This window comes from Anabrus simplex, chromosome 2, assembly GCF_040414725.1.
Source record: "Anabrus simplex isolate iqAnaSimp1 chromosome 2, ASM4041472v1, whole genome shotgun sequence".
NCBI classification, from domain to species: Eukaryota; Metazoa; Arthropoda; class Insecta; order Orthoptera; family Tettigoniidae; genus Anabrus; species Anabrus simplex.
Genome location: NC_090266.1, coordinates 866713013 through 866733329, shown reverse-complemented (window position 1 = coordinate 866733329; position 20317 = coordinate 866713013). Strand labels below are relative to the sequence as shown.

Sequence of the window (20317 nt, the reverse complement as noted above, 5' to 3'; positions counted from 1 at the left end):
TAATAATTGTGGTAGCGACTTGAGCAATATGTCATTTTAAAGGGAATTACATAAACGTCGCAATGCTTTAATTTCAAGAAAATCCGTCGAGGGATTCAGGAGATAACCAGCTTCACGGCATATGTGACGTAGATGTCCCCAAACCAAATATAAGGAGGGCTCAATATAGCCTGATACCTCAGTCAGTCAGTAAGTCAGTGACAGTCGAGTAGTCAGCGTGGCTCTACTCGCTGCCATTATCGTCGAAAGCTATCTTCGTGTGGTTATAGTCTCACTGAGGAACTCTGAATTCTTCTAAGTCCTTATAAATGGGACTTGTAATATTTACGAGTGTTGAGGAACGAATTCTTCTAAGTCTTTATAAATAAGACTTGTGATATTTATCAGTGATGGACTTTAGACTTTAAATTTTCGCCAGTGATTATTCAAGGACTTGGAATATTCACGAGTGATGAACTCTAAATTTGTTCGAAGTTTCCATGAGCATAAACTTGTGATTCTTGCCAGTGATTACTTAAAGACTTGTAAATTTTGCCATTGATGAACTATAACATCATTGGAAGTCTTCATGAACACGGACTTGTCATTTCCATGAGTGTTAAAGAGTGAATTCTTGAAAGTCTTTATAAACATTGACTAGTGATTTTACTAATGGTGTGAAAAATAATTATTTAAGGTTTTCATGAACTTTGACTTATCAATTCTGCGAGTGATGAAGAACTCATTTTCGGAGTTTTGTGGGCATCAACCTCATTGTACTTGGGTAATGTGATTACCTGCAACATCGTCAGGAACCAGCGGAGGTCATCTCGAGCATCGGGAATTTGAGGCGGTCCGTCCGCATCTTGACGGAGTACTTGGGCATCTTCTGGAACGTGTTCCAGCCGGTGCGGCCTGGTGAGCTGGAGACCCGGGCCATTTAAAGGACAAGGTGGAAGACAACCCCTATCTACCATGAGGTGATGTGCAATTTAATATGCATTACATGAATAAACTCTTATCAAATCAGATTCAAACTTTTCTTGTAGATAGGAACCTGCCTCCTGTACCAAGCCCTAGCTATTATTCATCCAGTTTAGCCCTGAGAACTATTCCACGCTTACGTTGAAAATCAATCTTAAAGTCAGGCTCTTTTACTGGTACAATACAAAGTATTGGAAGGTCATATTTGCAGCATCTTTGTTTCAGTATTACTGTATGTGAATCTGGCTTCCCATGTAGAGAAACTAAAAGTGTATTAACTGAGATTTGAAGAGTATTTGCCTTGGAGAGAGTCTAGTAGCTATGTTGCTAAGCTACATTTTTCCACAACTGAACTTCATATAATTTATTAGCATTTACTGCTTGTTAGACAGTAATATTGAAATAAGCAATGCAGTGGACTTAAGTTGCAGGTGTGTAGCTATATCTGTAATGTGAAGTTTTGAAAGTCAGATATTTAGCTTAAAACAATTAAAATGTAGAATGTCAAGATATCCTCCTTCATACCTTACCTCTCCACTATCTGCTTTCTTTTTTTTCTTCTTTTTCTTCCCCTTCTTATCTTCACTTCTGGCTTTTCTTTTCTTTCCTTTCTTCCTTTTACGTCCATCATCAGGTTCATAGTCATCATCCTCCTCCTGAAAAATACAGACCAGAGAATCAATATTATTTTCTTCATAACATGATGAAGACTTACAAAAATACAGGATTATAAGATTATATACAGTACCATGTGAATTAGTCAGAACAGGGTATTTCTTCATATTTTTCCCAATGGTTGACAACAGTGTGCTATACATTTCTCATTCTTAGATCTTACACATTCTATGCATTCTTTATGCTGTTATTCATTGGTAAATAATCTGTGCGATGATTGTTTTATGTTAAAAGTGTGTTATTTCAATTTGAGGAATTTTTAAGTTTCCATGTACAATTAGTAATAATTGTTATGCCTTTAATGGATACAATTCCCAGGAAGCATACTGCAATCGTAGCATTATTTCTGAATCTGATCACATCCACAACAAAGAGTTAGCTACTAAATTTGATGTCTGTATAGGCAACTATGAACAGAATTATTCAGCAGCACAAACACTCTGGCTCAATTTCACTCAAGAAAAAGGGGAAACTGTGGCAGGAAAGAGAAAACTATGTCAACTGATGAAAATTTTCTCCTCAAAAGAAGCAAATCAAACCCCAGGCTCACTGCTGTGGACTTGTTTCGCAAATTGGGGGAAAGGGGATGTAATTTGCACGTTTCTGATGTTCGTTGTAGACTCCCGACAGCTGGAAAGAAAACGCACAACTGTAAGCAAACATTTTCCAACAGGAAAAGGGAGCAGAAAACATCCCTTGTGGGCATGTAGTCATCAGGATTGGACAATGGAACACTGGAGAAAAGTTATTTTCTCTAATGAGAGTCACATTGAAGTGCACGGGCAGAAGGTTTAATTTGTGTGCTGAGAAAGGAATGAGTCGACAACTTCAGCACATTTGCAACAGACCGTAAAACACCCCGTGAAGATGATGTTTTTTGGGTTTTTCATGCAGGAAGGAATATGGCCCTTAGCACAAGACTGCAGGATGATGAAATCTGACCAGTACATTCAAGTACTAAAAATGAGAGTTGTTGGCGAGCTGAAGAGAAGGTTTCCAGATGATGACAGATTTTATTTTTAAAGCAAGATCTGGCTTCTTGTCATTCTTCAAAGAAAGTGAAGAAATTTGTGAGTGAGAATAACATTAATGAATAAGAATGGCCAGGGAACTCCCCTGATATTAATCCAATAGAAAACGTGTGGGCTATTTACAAAAGGAGACCTACAAAACTTGACTGTACCACAAAAATATGCATGATAAGAATCTCTACGTGCAGTGTGGTTTCATGTTGGTGAACTTAAAAATGTGAGCTCAAAGCTTGTGGAATCTATGGCAAATCATATAAAGCAAACATGCATGCACACACACACGGAAGGAAAATCCAAGGACACCTTCACCAGTACTAGTCTAGTTAATATACACCCTCACAGACAAACAGAAATAGGAATTCTTACAGGAGAACTGTCAAGGAATCGAAGAGAATCCAACATGCAAAACTCAAATACACAACAATAGCACCAACAAACTTGCATTTAGACAACAATGTGTTCTTTTTCTATGTGTTATTGATACATTGCTGCAATATTTATTTTTAATTATTTCCATAGCTGATATCAGAAAATACTATTAAATTTCAAACTGTAATGCATAGATTGCTTAACTTACCAACTGCTCAGTTAAATGTATCCAGACTCTTTCAAATCAAGCTATCAGCTTCTAAAAGATCACAATATTTTACCATTATTGTGTACATATGAACTTAAGCAATAAAAATACCATTAAAAAGCACAGTTTCCTATTGGAGTGTAGCGAGTATTTCCAGCCTGTACCATCCAGTTACTATGCAATGTGTTATGAATGAAGTATAGGCCCAAAAACCACAATGAAGTGTAAATATAACAATTTGTTTGTAATAATGGACTTTCTAGTAGAAATTTGTCATGAATCATTACCTATAACACATTCAGAAACCAGAAATATGTTAACTGTGGTAGATACAGTATTGAAAAAAGTGTGCTATGAAACAGTGGTAAGTATCTCTGGAAAAGTCACAAAAATGTAGGGATCTTTTGATGATACAGATCTTCATCTGATATGCAATAATTATGAAAACATTTTATTGATAGGTCTGAAAAAAAAAAATGAAAACTTACAACCTGTTTTCCAGTCATTGATCGGGTCAGGGATGTAATGAATGAATCATATATAGGCTATTAGTACGATGGGGTCTCCACTCCTGAAGTGATTTCTTAATGACTGATAGATGCTATGAAATGAGAATGGAGAGTGTTGCTGGAATGAAAGATGACAGGGAAAACCAGAGTACCCGGAGAAAAACCTGTCCCGCCTCCGCTTTGTCCAGCACAAATCTCACATGGAGTGGCCGGGATTTGAACCACGGTATCCAGCGGTGAGAGGCCGACATGCTGCCGTCTGAGCCACGGAGGCTATTATTGATAGGTCTAATGCATAGAAAATATACACCATCCTCAAATAGCTAAATGTGGAAAAGCTTCAGGGTAAGACATGATCAGTGAAAGGTAATGAAGATCTGGTCCAGAAGATAAGAGAACGGATGCTGTGCAAGGATGCCACAGCAGACATGGCAAGGCAATACCCTAAATCCACAGTATTTAAGATGGAAAAAGTATTCATCATGGTAGAATGATGCCATCAGACGAGCTTCTGAATGTTGGAACAGGCATATCAAATATAGTTTCCAGCAAAAAAAATGCACAGAAGATGGTACGGTATATAAAGGAAACAAAGATCAAACAAGAAACTGGTAGAGTCTAAAATTAAAATCAGCAGAAGTGGATGAAATTCAACGAGAAATTATGATGATGCTTGTTGTTTAAAGGGGCCTAACATTTAAGGTCATCGGTCCTGAGAAATTATGAAACACAGCAGTAACACATGGATAAAATGGTGGACTGAGCAATAGGATTAGCATGGAATTTAGTTAAAATACCATGCAATTTGAGGAAAGTAGAAACTCCACATTCTTTAGACAACAGAAAGGGTCACAAGTAAATAGTATTGATTCTGCATCCTTCTACCCACTTTTATGATAAAGGCTTTTCATTGATCACCATATGAAGCAAAGTATGAACAGGCAATTTGGAAAAGAGAATGCAGTCATTATTAGATGAAAACCATAATGCCGCGAAAGGACTGTCAAAACCAGACTTTCGGTGTATGGTAAGTATCTGAAAAATGGCGAGAGGAATATATTGGTTTGCTTGATTTGTAGATGTTGATAAGACATGCAACATAGTAACAAGAAAGAGCAATTAGTTATTATGGGATGAAGAACAGGTGTGTTGTGGGCACTCAAAATAATTTATGAATTGACAATCAGGTTACTGTGATATTTGATGGTAGAATGAGTTTTTGTATCAGTAGTACCCTGGTTAGCTAAGGTTGTAATCCATCACTCTTTGTTCATTTACATGTTTAATGTTTAATTTACTGACTGGCATAAAGGAAAACAACAGATAGGGAATCTGACACCTGGGTGACTGCCCTAAATGCAGATCAGTAGTGATTGATTGATTGATTGATTGATTGATTGGGAGAGTGGAATTGAGTTAAGTGAAAGATGTAGTAAGCAAGCCAACATATGTCAATGACTTTATCTTAACGGCCTTACTTTAAAAACCTGGGAGAGGGCAATCCAACATATGTCAGCAACATAGTCTTTATGGCCTTACTTTGAAAACTTGGAGAGGGCACGATACATAAACTCGTGTTTTCATCCTGAAGCAGTGCAGCCCTTTCAGGCACATCCCCAATGGAGGTGAGCTGCATGCACCAGTTAGCCACATACCAGCCTTCCTACCATTCTTAAATTTCTGGCAGTACCAGGAATCAAACATGGGCTAATAATGCTAACCATCACACTATGGAGGCGGAGAGAGAGCATGATAGCTGAGTGGCTTGGTCAGTGACTTCTCACCCAGGTGTCCATGTTTTGAATCCTGATTGTTGCACGTGGGACATTTTAAATGAAAATTCCTGTCCCTGTGTTGGATTGCAGGTAAAATTGGACATCCAGTGGCTATGATCACAGTATCAACAGTGGTGTAGAACTACAAGCTTGCTGGCTTTGGAAAACATTGAATCCAATACCCTGTAACTTTATGAGAAATGTGGCGATTACAACACAAAAACAAAGTAAAATTACGTCAGTGGAGAAAATCTTAAGAAGAATTAATTCCAAGACAAAAATACAATAAGAATATGTGGATTATTTCACAAACTGAGAATGAATATTCTTCTGGAATGGTAGTAAAGACAGCAACACAGATACAAGGTGTAGCGAAGTTCATACAGTTATTACGAAGTAGTTACAATCATTAGTACTTCATTTTATGAGAAGGAAGTGGCCGTGGCCCCAATTAAGGTACAGCCCCAGCACTTGTCTCGTGTGAAAATGGAAAACCATGGAAAACCATCTTCAGGGCTGCCGACAGTGGGGTTCGAACCCACTATCTGCTGAATACTGGACACTAGCCGCACTTAAGCGACTGCAGCTATCAAGTCTGTTTCCCCAGAGCAGTGCGACAAACAGCAGGTCCAATTCCTATGCTCACCGCTCGATACGGGCTTCATTCATTCCAATGACTGGAAACACGCTGTGGATTTTCATTTCATATTGCTAGTCTCAGATTTTCAGTAGAGTAAGCAATGAAAGAAGCTCTTCCACTCCTATTTAGAACTAAATATACTTTCACAGAAACACACTGCCTTACTGACAATTAAGACCCTTCCAGCATGAATTTGGAGATTTGGTGCTGTTACACATCTCTGACTACAGCAATTACTCCAGTGGTCTTTCAAATCTGAATCTATTACCCGTGCTGCCAACTTCCACCCACTGTAGCTTAATGACAATACACCACTTGACAAGGTTACCGTCACTACCTCACTACGCTACAAGAATAGATTCTTCTCAGCCTGAAACTCATCAGTCAGTGCAAATGCTATGAGTGAACAGTAGGCCTACACTGTGCGGTACAGAAAGATTTCTGGCCTTCTGAGTATGGGTAGTTTACCATTTTTTAATGGTAAATATATCACCATAATCATGGACAAGGGGCTGATTTACAGTGGCAAAAAGTGATCCCATGAAAATGTTTTGTCGAGTGCCGTATCTCCCAGAAGTCTGTACTCCTTGCCATGTAAGCGTGTACACTAAAGGTACAACCTTACTCTTCCTCGCCCATTAACACTGAAGGTAGTGATTTATAGTAACAGCAAACAGCAAACTCTTGATTATCCGGGCTAATCACCGGGCAAATTCACATGGATAACTGAAAACACGGATAATACGATTTTGTGCATTTTAATTAACAATGAAACTTTTAACAATACTGTCTGAAAATGCAATAATGTCAAAAAATGAACACATTCAATACCCACTTATCAATAAAGAGGCCCAATATAAAAATTACTTACAAAGGGCCAGTTTCTGTTCGGTTGGGAAACCACAGAAAACCATCTTCAGGGCTGCCGACAGTGGGGTTCGAACCCACTATCTCCCGATTGCTGGATACTGGCCGCACTTAAGCGACTGCAGCTATCGAGATCGGTCATATGGCTTTTAGTGCCAGGTGTGTCCGAGGACAGGTTCAGCTCGCCAGGTGCAGGTCTTTTGATTTGACGCCTGTAGGCGACCTGCGGGATGAAATGAAGACGACACATGCACCCAGCCCCCGTGCCAGGGAAATGAACCAATGGTAGTTAAAATTCCCGACCCTGCCGGGAATCGAACCTGGGATCCTTGTGACCAAAGGCCAGCACGCTAACCATTCAGCCATGGAGCCGGACGGTATTTTCAATGTCTCCAAATGTATGGATACGTATGAATTCCATAATCATTCGCTAATTTCTTTACTGTTCTCGAACTTTTCACTTAATTCAAGCTTTTGTCTTAACGTTAAAATCACTTAATATTGCTTTGTAGTCAAGACTGCTATCACAGAACACGGACAAAGAACTGCTATACACAACAGTGTTTAGTCCTCGAACAAGGTATGTCTCTAACACACTTGCAGTCGAGAGTGCCGTCGAATTTCAAACGGGCAGGTGACACTCAAAATGCCGAGACAAATTAAAGGAAATAAAATAAACCTCGGGGGTGCACGGAAAACCCGCACACGAATAACTGGGAGCTTGCTGCATTTTATAATTGTTGGATTTGATTCAGGGTCGCTAACATACCGTTACCGTTCATCTCGCATGTTGGCACTATGTAATCACAATTTTGTCGTAACTTGAGAGATTATACGTACTCCCACTGCCGTGCTGTGAAACGTCACGACTATCACATTTGCGGGAATAAGAAAAATATGTTTTCTTTTTTTTGTAGGATTGTAAATCAATTTGGATAACACCAGGTAAGCAGAATTGTGGCATGTTCGAATAATGCATGCAATAACGTAGTTGATGTGAAATGACGAACGCACAGATGTACTAATAACAGTGTTATTTCATTCAGTTCCTATGCAGAATTTAATAATGATGTCTAGGAAGCAAGGAAAATCTGCAAGATCTTCTCCGGAAAGGGAACCGACGTCGTCTCTTATACAAAGCTCTCTTCAGAAGAACGCTACGGTACCGGTATCAAATATCTACGAGAGCTTGAGAAAGGAAGACATAGCAAACAGACATATACCGCCATGGTACGGCAAGGATAAGAAGAGTTGCAACATTATCGGGGGTAAGAATGTATTTTAATCTTGTTTCTATGCTAAGTTTCTGACATAATGATAATCATTTGATATGGAAGGAAATTTCCTTAACTCAAACTAACCTAACCTTGTACTGACTTCATGATGTTACTGTTTACAGACGTAACATTTGTGTACCGGTATTATTGATGATGACTGTCGTTTAAAGGGGAGTAATAGCCAAGTCATCGGCCCTGTATCGGTACTCTTATTTACTTGCGGTTTCACTTCAGTCCAAAGAATGAATTTCAAGGAGTCGCCCACGTGTTCCTAGAATAGACCAACCACAGAAATCTAGTTATAGTAATGCGTATATCAAGTCCGACCCCGCGGTGTAGGGGGCAACGCGTCCGCCTGTCACCCGGCGGCTACGGGTTCGATTCCCGGCCGGGTCAGGGGTTTATAATTTTAATTATTAATATCCCTGACCTGGGGACTAGGTGTTTGTGACGTCCTTAATCTTCCTTTCCTCGCACAGAACATTCCAAACTACCGCCATTCCAATTACACGCAGGTTCATACAATATGATGCCAGTAGGGGCAAAAGATCCATTTTTTTTAAACAAAAGAATGTGTATATCAAAATAAAGGAACAAATATTGAATTGAGTGAGGGTGAGAGAGTGTTTATTTCCTTAATTCCTCACAGAGCTTGAAAACAGACTTAATTGTGAATTTATGTTATCTTAACTTTTATCATTTACTTGGGCTGGGGAACCTGCATTATTGATGCTTACATTAAGGTTAGTTTGTTATGGTTATGTCTGGTGATTTTAACGAAGCGGTGTGGACAGGACGGCTCATGGCCGGACTACACTATAAGGCCACAACAGCGGAGATCCGACAACGTCGCTTGGAGTCAATCAAGCCTGTGACTTCTGTGTTCGTAATTTTTAAACAAGTCTAACGTGGTGAAACATATTTTGTGTAGCGCGTGAATTAACTTGATGGCATTGTTTTACATTGAGAGTATACTGAAGATATTTTATGAGTTATAGTTTTAAAAATTAACCTACACGCTATTTGGTATCCTGGAATGATATTAAGTTACGGCCAAGGTGAGCTTCCTCATGTTGCAGTATGTATAATAGGGACATCCACATCGTTTTTAAAAAGCCATTCTGTGTTTGTATTTTTCAAATTGCATTACTTTAAAAGTGCAGCATTACCGTGTTATTTTATTTTACGTTGCACAAGTATGACAACCAAAATTAAAGCTAGGCTTAATTTGGGATGCCAAGGCATTACTATTTTACAAGTTTTTGAAGCTGAGAAGAAGATAAGAGTGCAGTGTTCGCTAGGATTAAGGTCTGCAAAATATAAAGACATATCTTTAAGCAAGGACCTGTTCGAATTAGATTCCGATTCATTGAACATAACTGACGAAACAGATATATGCAGTGAATTTTCCTGTGTGCTAGTTAAAGTAAATGAAATAGAAGTAGACTTCGATAACATGTTTCCTGTCGTCTACATTTCAGGTTATGTAGCTTTAAGCTAGCCAGCAAACGTAATTGCAGATACTGTATCTCAAACATATCGAATGAAGCAGTGGAAAATGGCATGTTCAATAGCTTAAACAGAGGTAGGTTATCGTTCCAATCAGAATTGCTCTTAAATGTGATGTGTGTACAGGTGTATATAAGATCATGCAGATTTTAATCACTGAGGAATATGAAGTAGCATTTTTCGGAGTAAGAATCAGAAGTGTGTATTGATTCAGCTTACAAGGCGAAGTGTAATTGATACAAGGGAGTGCTGCTCATATTGTGAAAAACCTCTATATGAACTTCTCTGCCTATCTTTGCCCTATTTTGTAAAGATTTTAATCAACAAATACACAAAACATGTTAATGATGCTGATGCTATGGTTGAATATTCTGGCAAGAAAAGAAAACTGACGACCCTGGAGTGATTATGTTGTAAGTTGATTCCCAATGTTAAAATTGTAATTTGATGGGCATAGGATTGTATTGTTTTTCTAGTTGTAGCCACATGCTTGTTTATTCTCATATTTACATTGACGTATTTATTTTAATTGTCACCTTGCTTTATATGTATCCAATGAACAATGCTCTTCCATCAACGTTTTATTTGAGAAAACATATTTGATGGTTACCTTCCTATATGTTACAAGTAAGACTCCAAGGAGTAGCAGTACAGTGTTGCCAAGTTTCATTGTCACGGCCTTAGTGTAGTCTGGCCATGGACGGCTGCGGTCGACGCGACATTTTGCGGTTTATTTTTTAATCTTCAGCTGTGTACGTAGTAATGGCGGTAAGGGACGTGTCTTTGAACAGCTGTTTTCTAGCCGTGTATTTATAAACCTCGCCGTGATAAAAGACGTGTAATCACATATTTCCTTGATTTACACCCAACAAAATTGGTCTAAATAATGTACAGTAATAAAATTGTATAAAAATCGTGTTCGAAAAACTCTTGATTGTGCAGAAGATATGGTTTATACTTTATTTTGTATTAGACCACCTATTTTGTGCGAGGGGAAGAAATTAGATGCTTGTTGTTTTAAGGGGCCTAACATCGAAGGTCATCAGCGGAAGAAATTAGATAAATGGGATACAACTGTTACTTTCCTTGTACCAATAAAGTACCGGTATTTAAAAACATTCATTGAAATCGGCATAATATCCAGAAAAACGTCAAAGTAGGCTATATATACAGTACCGGTATTCATAACATTCATTAAAATAAGAACAGTGTACAGAAACAACAGGTAAGCTAGATGTACAGTATTTAATAATACAATTCATTGAATTAAATAAGTAAATAAATGGCGGGTGGCCTCCGGAGAGGCCTGGTGGAGGTCTCTCGATTTGACGCCAGATAGGCGACCTGCCCGTCTGTGAGAATGGATCCCTACCTAGCATGAATTCTAATGCTCAAGGCGGCACACACACCTAGACCCCGAACCATCGGAATTAACCAATGAAGTTTAAAGTCACCGGCCAGGCCCGGAATCTAACCAGGAACCCCTTGGACCAAAGGCCAGCACGCTAACCATTTAACCATGGAGCCGGACATTCACTGAAATCAGCACACTGCACAGAAACACGATAATTTAAGCTAGATGCACAGTGTTTAATAACATTCATTGAAATAATCACTGTGCTAAAGGGTCCGTGGTCGCCAACCTAGGCTCCCAAATTAAGAGCCACTGGCGCCCTTTTTAGTTGCCTTTTACGAACGACAGGCAGGAGATACCGTGCGTGTTAATTCTACCGCTCCACCCACAGGGGGTATTTTCCTGTTGTGTGATTATTTCATTGAATGTTATTAAACACTGTACAGCTAGCTTAAATTGACGTGTTTCTGTGAGTGTGCTGATTTCAATGTATATCCGGCTCTATGGTTAAATGGTTAGCGTGCTTTGTTTATTGAAATGGCGTATGGCTTTTAGTGCCGGGAGTGTCCGAGGATACGTTCGGCTCGTCAGGTGTAGGTCTTTTGATTTGACTTCCATAGGAGACTTGCGCGTCGTACTTTATTTATGTATTTATTCCAGTGGATTGTATTATTAACTACTGTACACCTAACTTACATGGACGTGTTTCTGTACCGTCTTCTTATTTTAATGAATGTTATTAAATGCCCGTCCTGTACATATAGCCTACATTGACTTTTTTTGACAGTATGACAATTTCAGTTAACTATTAAATATTCTATTGGTACAAAGACGGTAAAATTGGTTGTATACCATTTACCTAACCTCCTTCCCTCAAACAAAATATTGCACTAATTCAAAAGAAGGCATAAACAATATATTTTATACAATCAAATGTTCCGAACACGATTTTTATAAAATGTGATTACCGTACCTAGTTTAGAGACATTTTGTTGTATAAAGTAAGGAAATATGTGATTACACGTGTTTATCACGGTGAGATTTATAAGTACACGGCTAGAAAACAGTTGTTCAAAGGCACGCCCGTTTCCGCTATTACACAGCAGAAGACAAAGAAATCACCGCAAGGTGTCGCGTCGATCGCAGCCGTCTTGGTGATTTTAATATGTAACTAGTTAAGATGGCAGCAGTGGTGAGCCATTAAGAAAAGAATAGGGCGGCGATAAATTCCGGCACCTCGGCGTCTCCGAAAACCGTAAAAGTAGTTAGTGGGACGTAAAGCAAATAACATTAATTAATTGTTAGTGCAACGCCGCATGCGGCACCGCATGCTGTATTGCAAGCCGCAGGATGTAAGAGCAGCAAGAACCATGCCTCTTGCCTAGAGGATTCGATCCCGGGATCCCGACCGATTTTCAATCCTGTAGTTTTCGGGGTGAAGTTTTCCGGATCCCGGGATTGACATCATTTTTAAACATTTGGAAAATAGACTGCGTGAAGCGAAACTCTCGGTGCGTTATTTATGCGACTTTTCGGTGTGTAAATGCCTGTTCTCGCTTAGCGCATGACTGTTTTGTTCATCCCCTATGTGCGTGAAAGTCTGACCGCAATGCGCGCATTAGTACATTTCCTCTCCCGTGTGAGTAAGATGGGTGAATGCCTTACCGCACTTGATGCATAAAGCAAGGGTTTCTCCTCTATATGCAACTTCCTGCTGGATGCGCTGGTAGTGCTACAGTCATGTTGCTTCACTGTTCTACAGGCCGGCATATAACTCTAGCGCTACATACCTTAGTGAGGTTTGTTTTGCCAGCTGAATTTAGTAGCGTTTGCGCCAGCAGATTGAAAGGTGGTTTATGAAAACCTGCGCTTCTTATTAAGCGAGTTGTTTATTGTTTTTTTAGTTAACTTGTAATTAGTAGGTACTTGAATTTATGGATATCAATAACAAACGAATATGATTCCTCCAGTTCTGAGAAGTTATGTTTATATTGCACTAATGTTCCTAGATTTTTCTCTTTAAAAGTATTTATGACCGACTATAGTGATTATGTCTATCTAAAGAAAGTTTTTAGGTCAAACATAAAAAGGACGGTGATGCAACGTCGGTGTTGAGCCATTTTTAGTCGCTAAAGATAGCGAATCAGCGCAGTGCAAATACTGCCCGGCTATATTAAAACCCTTAGGAGGGTCTACCAAACGACTACACACTCATCTTTCAACCAAACATGGCAAAACAGTTATTACTGCAAGGCCGTCCTCATCAACTAGCCAAAGTGGTGAAGAACCATCGGCATTGAAGAGCTTTTTGAAGTTTTTTGTTAAAACTGTTACTTTAGACGACGTTTAAGCGCGAATGACGGCCTTAAATGGCTTTCCTTTTAGTGTCTTTGTAACCTCAAAAGATTTGAGAGCGTTATTATCATCATCAAAACGATATTCAGATTTACCGAAAGCTGCTTCAACAGTTCGTAACCGTGTCGTCAATTACAGCTACAGAATTAAAAAGCATATAAAAGCTGAGTTAACTGTTTTAAAAACTGAAGACCAGCGCTTGAGGTTGAGCTTTGATGAATTGACATCGACTCTAACAAAAGGTACATGAACGTAAATATTCATTCCGAGAAAAAGTTTTGGAGGTTAGGCATTATTCGTAGTGATGCACCTTTGAAGGCGGAAACATGTTGTGTTGACGTTTTAAAAGAGCGCCTTTCTCAATTTGATATTTCACTGGACAGCGAAATCGTGGCAATCGTAACCGACGGTCCAAATGCCATGCTCAAAGTCGGAAAACTTGTCAATGCAGAGCACCAAGTTTGTATTGCTCATGGCTTTCGCTTAGCCGTTTGCGATTTACTTTATAAAGAAAGTATACCCTATATACCGGCTTCAGAAAACGAGTCCACTGAGCTCCACAATGTAGGATGATGAAGATCTTGAATCAGGATTGGACCTTGAAGAAAGAGAAAATTGCCGGGATTTGACGAATGACCAGAACATCAAGGATGTTATAAAAAAAGTTCGCAAAGTGGTTCTTATTTTCAAAAGAGCGTCCTTGAAGAATGATACCATTCTTCAAAAATATGTGAAAATAGAGCATGGCAAGAAGGTAAGTTTACTGCTTGATTGGAAAACCAGATGGAACAGCTTCTACACTATGCTCGAGCGGTTTGCCTTCTTGAAATTTAGCGTCAAACAGGCGCTTATAGATTTGAATAATCCAGTGCAATTGGAAGAGTCCGATTTCGACATCATCGATGAAATCATTGAAGTCTTGGCTCCAGTCAAATTAACTGTAGAAGCACTCGGTCGCACTGATGCGAATTTATGCACAGCTGATGCTGCCCTTAAGTTTCTTTTTAAGCAGTTAAATGAAAATAGCTCAGAGCTGACTTCTAAATCCAAGATACATTTACAAAAGCGCATGAAAGATCGCCGAAGAAATGAGTTGAGTGGCCTATTATGCTACTTACAAAAATCCTCATAGTGACAATGTGGCGTTGGCGTTCGATAATGAAATAAAGCGTACATTTTTCAAGTCCGAGCAAAGTAATGATAAAAAACAAGATTGTTTCTTTAACTGAGAGATTAAATGGTAAAAACATGACGAAGAGGAGGAACAAAAATGCAAGTCGAGCCTACAAATACGGAAAAAGAAAGTGATTTGACGCTCAAAGAAAAGCTTCAGATGGAGATATAAAACGGCATGAAAATTATGTCACCTGAAGCATTAAATGAAAAGGAATTTTCCAGAATGGTTAAGAAGGAAATTAACCTATACGAGTCTTCAAATTCTACTCGGAGCTATAGAGTCTTCAAATTCTACTCGGAGCTATAACCTAGAGCAGGCTTATAAGTATTTACTAACGATTCCTCCAACTTCCATCGAACCTGAACAAGCTTTCTCAGGAGCTGCATATATGTGCAACAAATTGAGAAGCAGGCTTGGTGATGAGACATTAGACGCGTTGTTATTTCTCAGATCATATTTTCGCAATTCAAATTAGAATGTTCCTATAAAATTAGTTTTCGTTATATGTACGTGAAATGTGACTGATTAACGTTATTTTTAAATACTTTTTGCTAAGAAATTTTCTACCTACTTATTATGTTACATGAAAGTCGTCTATTTAGTCTATGTTCAGAGAGATTGTTGTTAATTTCCAAAGTTTATTTGCATAGTTTGTTACATAAAGGTTTTTTTAAATTATATAAGTTTAAATAAATCTCACGGATTCTTGGAAAATAATAATTTTAACATAGAGACTGACGGATTTTAAATCTGGCTAGTCTGGCTCTAAGTCTGATTAGAGTGATTAGATTAGCTAGGTGTATACCGTAAAATATGTTGATTTTGTCTAAATTTCGATTTGTGATTAAACGGCTGATTTCTGTAAGATTTTACTTTTACTTGTAACCTTCAATCCCGGGATCCCGGAACTGACCAAGTGTAATCCCGAAATCCCGGGATTAGAAATAAGGGCCGCGATCGAATACCCTACTCTTGCCCCTCCGTGTTCACGCGGACAGGAACGAGGCGCATGCAGTATTCGAAAATGGCTTCTAAACAGCTTAAAAGTGCTAGTCCCGCTACTGCTGCTCTGATAATTATTGCTAATAAACGCAAAAGTAATCGAAAGCGATGGGTGTGGGACTACCTGCGTGGCCGGAGAATGACAACTATTATTCAAGACGACAGTATTGATAACTGTTTCGTAATTTTCCACGGATATCTCCGCATGGCTTCGAGATACTCCTGCAGTTGATCGGGCCATTCATAAATAAGTAAAACACTAATATGAGAGAAGCCATTTCACTGTGCACGCGGTTAGCTGTGACTTTACGATTTCTAGCCACTGGTGACTCCTATCACACAGTATTTACAAGTTGTCACTGCCTATTTACACAGATCAAACTTTAAAAACAAGTCAGGAAATCAAATGTTTGAAACATTTACAACGCTCCATCTTCAGCATAATCGCTGGCTAATGAACCAGATGAACTTTCTCCCAATAATGTTCCTTAGTTTTATTGGTGTGACTAATACATTTTTTCATATCTCCGGAGTAACGGACCTCAAAGGCTTCTTGCCATAGACCCTGCGTCACCTCCATTGACCTTCCTCTCTCCGCCTCATTAGACATATTATTTACTTTAGCTATTTTATGTTTTACATGTGCCTATATCGAATCTATGGGGTTATGCTCACAATGAGCGGCAGCTAGATGAGTTCAACGTCAGGCCGAACATGCTTGATGATCTGCTGGACGCAGGGCCTCTCAAACGCCCAAAATCTCACGCGTGCAAACTGAGGCGCAGAGTCCCTATGCACAGTGCATCGGTCCCACTCGGCTCGGACCAACGCTTCGTCTCTGGACTACTCGGCTCGGATTTGGAGCGCTACGGAGCAAGCGAGAAAGAAGGAGACAGGCGTGGGGAAAGACACAGAGAGCGCTATTGCTTCAAATCGAGGAGTGGGGGTCTGCACTCTGGTCAACCAAGCGAAGTCGTCTGTTGCACCCTGAGAGGCCCTGTGTTGGAGTTTCTTTTCAGGTGTCCGGAAGTGCGGCTTTATAGCTTTTCTCTTTATCAGACTCCGTAGCTGAACGGTGAGCGTGCTGGTTTTCGGATACAACGGTCCCGGGTTTGATTACTGGCCAGCTCATTGAAAGGGGGGGATACCACTCTTCGTCATTTAGCATGTCATTCCCTTATTCCAAGTTTTCACTCATTGACACAACACGTTCATTGCGAAGTAGCTCTACATGACTCAAAGCTGATACAGAGCAGTGACAGTTCAGTTGGCGCAGTAAATAGGCCAACCGGGCAACACTGCTCGGCCCATACGCTGCTTTCTTCTTACAAGACAACTAAATTAAATATAAATCAATATAATATCAACAATTGCATGCAGGCATAAAGCAGTTCTAATTTTAGCCTGACATTCTCATGAGGTTTATAACAAGCCAAATGTTTTACAGCTATGATCACCCAGTAATGAGAAAATATTGTTTCACAAAATTTACAACAACCTTTTTCACAAATACCAGATGAAATAAAAACTTGTGTACATATCAACAATAAGTTATTTTAAGACGCATTACAGCTTGGTAACGATTAAATCAAAACTTTTAAAGTTGTGAATTTTTCAAAGTGAGCGTTCCGTTGGAAATGGAAAAAATAACGCCACTTCCCTTGTTCAACCTGCGTTAAAATTTTAACTGGGTACGACAGAAGTTTCTACTCCACACAATTAAACGTAGAATAAAATAAACTAATTTTTGGTGCCGCTTGTTTCTATGTGGGACAAAGGATAAACTTTTTATTAGTGTATTAACTCGAGTGTACTTTTTTCCACGACAGTAGGTTGTACGAGTGACTCACGGAGTTCCCCACTCTGCTTGGGGAACGCTTGCAACTACTTACACCTACTCGTGTGCACGAGACTGACGTATGCTGTGCTGCATGCTCCAATTTGCCTCGCCTTGCCTCAAAGCCGCAAGCTGCACGAAAAAAGGCACCGTTTACACGCGCCTTTGCGTGCCGAATACGCGAATTTAGTTGTATATTCACCATCCACATCTGCCTCATCTGTTGCTAATACCGTTAATTATTCGACAAAAACAGAAGTGCGCAAATATCAAAACTATTATCTAAAACTAGGTTTCACTAACATTCTGAGCGGAAAGGAACTGGCCACCCTACCGCACGTAAACTCCGGCTCAGGAACACCTCTGCGGAGGTTCGGACCTGCCTTCGGGCAGAAGAACCCTTACCTACTAACATTCTCGTGAATAAGCAAGAACGGTCACAGCGTGTTATTTGCTTGGGTATTTAAGCCAACGATAGTCTGAAACCTGTAAAACTGACAAGACACTTCCAGACAAAACATCCAGAGTATAGACTTTTTTACGCATTACAACTGATAATAGAAAGCAAATGTCATAATGATAATCATGTTTTTACGTCACCCTATGCCGGAATGTTGTCCCACAACAGTTATTTAACGTGCCGGTAAATCTACTTACACGAGGCTGGCGTATTTGAGCACCTTCAAATACCACCGGACTAAGCCAAGATCGAACTTGCCAACTCGAAGTCAGAAGGCCATCCCCCTACCAAGACCAACTACAATATTATCAGACCTGAATGCATATATCGATACGTGACAAAATGGCCGCCACATTGGGCCACATGTATCCGGCGTGTGGGGCCATGTTTATGTTCACTTTGGCTTATGCCGCGCACGTGTGTGATTGAATGGGATCTTGCTAGTGGAATTCGCGATTTAATTATCCACTGAATATTTCTGTGTGTTTAGTGTTCCAGTGTCCTTTTATTGGTTATCCAGTAATATTTAATTTGTTAGTAATGTTTTCAGTATTTAGAGTTTATTTCAGTAAGTGGTGTGAAAGTGAAAAGTTACAGATTTTACCTCATTAATGTGTGAAGTTCAGAGGAAATGCGTTAAACAATTCACTCTAATAGTGAAGGAAGATTATGTCAAATAGCCTACACTATAGACTAGAGAATACGTGACACTTCGCGAGATTTCGCAAGACATTAATTGCCGGCGCACCTACCTGGACGGCCTTGAAACTGTCTGTAGTAGTAATAGTAATACCGATCTTCTGACATACCTGCCAACTTTACAAAACCAAAAATCAGGAGATTTTGATATGAAAATCAAGAAAAATCAGGAGATACAATTGGTCAAAACTGCTTATTGTACATGTTTTGCGCAATACAGTACTAGGCCTACGGTATATTTATAACAAGTATTGTCTCAAAGCCCGACAGCTGCTATACGAGACTACAAGGCTAAAAATTACACATCTCTGTTCCCTCACAGGAAGTATGTGAGTGAGACGATCGGTCTCTGATAAGCCTACTGAAAATAGTATGAACTCATGCTCCACGTGTGAATCAGCCATGCACTTAGATGCCATTACTTAGCAAATGCATAGATGGTAGTATTGCATCAAGCGGCCGCGTGATTATGCGAAGCGCAATGCTATTTGGATCAAATAACTAGCTGATGTACCCGTGCTTCACTACGGAATTCTCAGAAAGACTGTCCTTATAGTTTTCCCAACTGAAGTCAACATAGGTCATTACAATGATGCCAGTATGAATGTCTCGATTAAAAGCAATGCTGTCATATGAAATATTCGATAAAATGAAAACAGCACATTTTCTCACTTTTAGCGAAAAGTACTACGGTGATGATCTAACAGTTCAAAGTTTCAGAGCTAGAATGACCAGGCTGCAGACAGCCGCGAATACTCCTGTAATTAATCCGTTTAAGTATGCACACTGCTCATTCCAATCACTGCCTGAGAGTACGGATCGAATAGCTGGAATACTATGATGATCCAGTGTGTTACGTACCAGTAGCATCAAAAAATTTATGAACCAGAAGAATGGCATGCTAAAGAAGAGAGATATCTAACTCTCCACTCCCCAGCTACTTCCCGCCAATATTCAGGCAGGCTGTTACACTCGATACGCAGCAGTAATCCCATCTATCAGAGATAAATGGCAGCAGAATACACAAAGCGTATCACAACAAACAATGGTCAATATGATGTTATTGTTGATCAGTTTTATGAGCTTTCTATATTGGAGGCCTTCACATTTAGTTTTCTTCCGAATCTGTGATATTAGAGCATCTAATGTCAAGTGAGTCGTCCTTTCTTTCATGACAACCTCTTGTGTTACTTAAGCAATTGTTCCTTCATGGCTTTTTTCTCAGTTTTATAATCATCTTCACAATTTAATCGCCATCACCACAAATATCATTACAGTCGGTACGGTAACACTGAATAAGACACAAATAATCGGAAATTGTATTATCTATAACTTTTGTTATGTAGTACTTTTCAATATGCCCAGTAAGATAAGTAATTAAACATTAAATTTTTGGCACCTTCCCCTAAGCTACCATTTCGAACAGAGTGAATATAATTATTTATAGCGTAGACTGCAGGTCCTTATTCCCCGACTTTACATAAAATTCTGTTCACCCATTTTCACGTACCTCGGCGCTGATATGGACTTCGCAAAAAAATCCAAATTCATGAATATCTCTCTATCATAGCCAGTACGGTAAAAATGTATAAGACGTAAATGATAAGAAA

The 20317-nt window shown here is 39.4% G+C and overlaps 1 protein-coding gene across 5 annotated transcripts in view; it reads right to left on the bottom strand.

The window, feature by feature from the left end:
• Positions 1-20317, bottom strand: part of Mi-2 (chromodomain-helicase-DNA-binding protein Mi-2 homolog) — a 743946-nt gene that overhangs the window by 579325 nt on the left and 144304 nt on the right. For all 5 annotated transcript variants that reach the window (XM_067141602.2, XM_067141598.2, XM_067141599.2 and 2 more), the window contains exon 3: positions 1494-1619. In XM_067141602.2, the coding sequence (XP_066997703.2) occupies positions 1494-1619 (126 nt within the window). The remainder of the gene's footprint in view (positions 1-1493; positions 1620-20317) is intronic.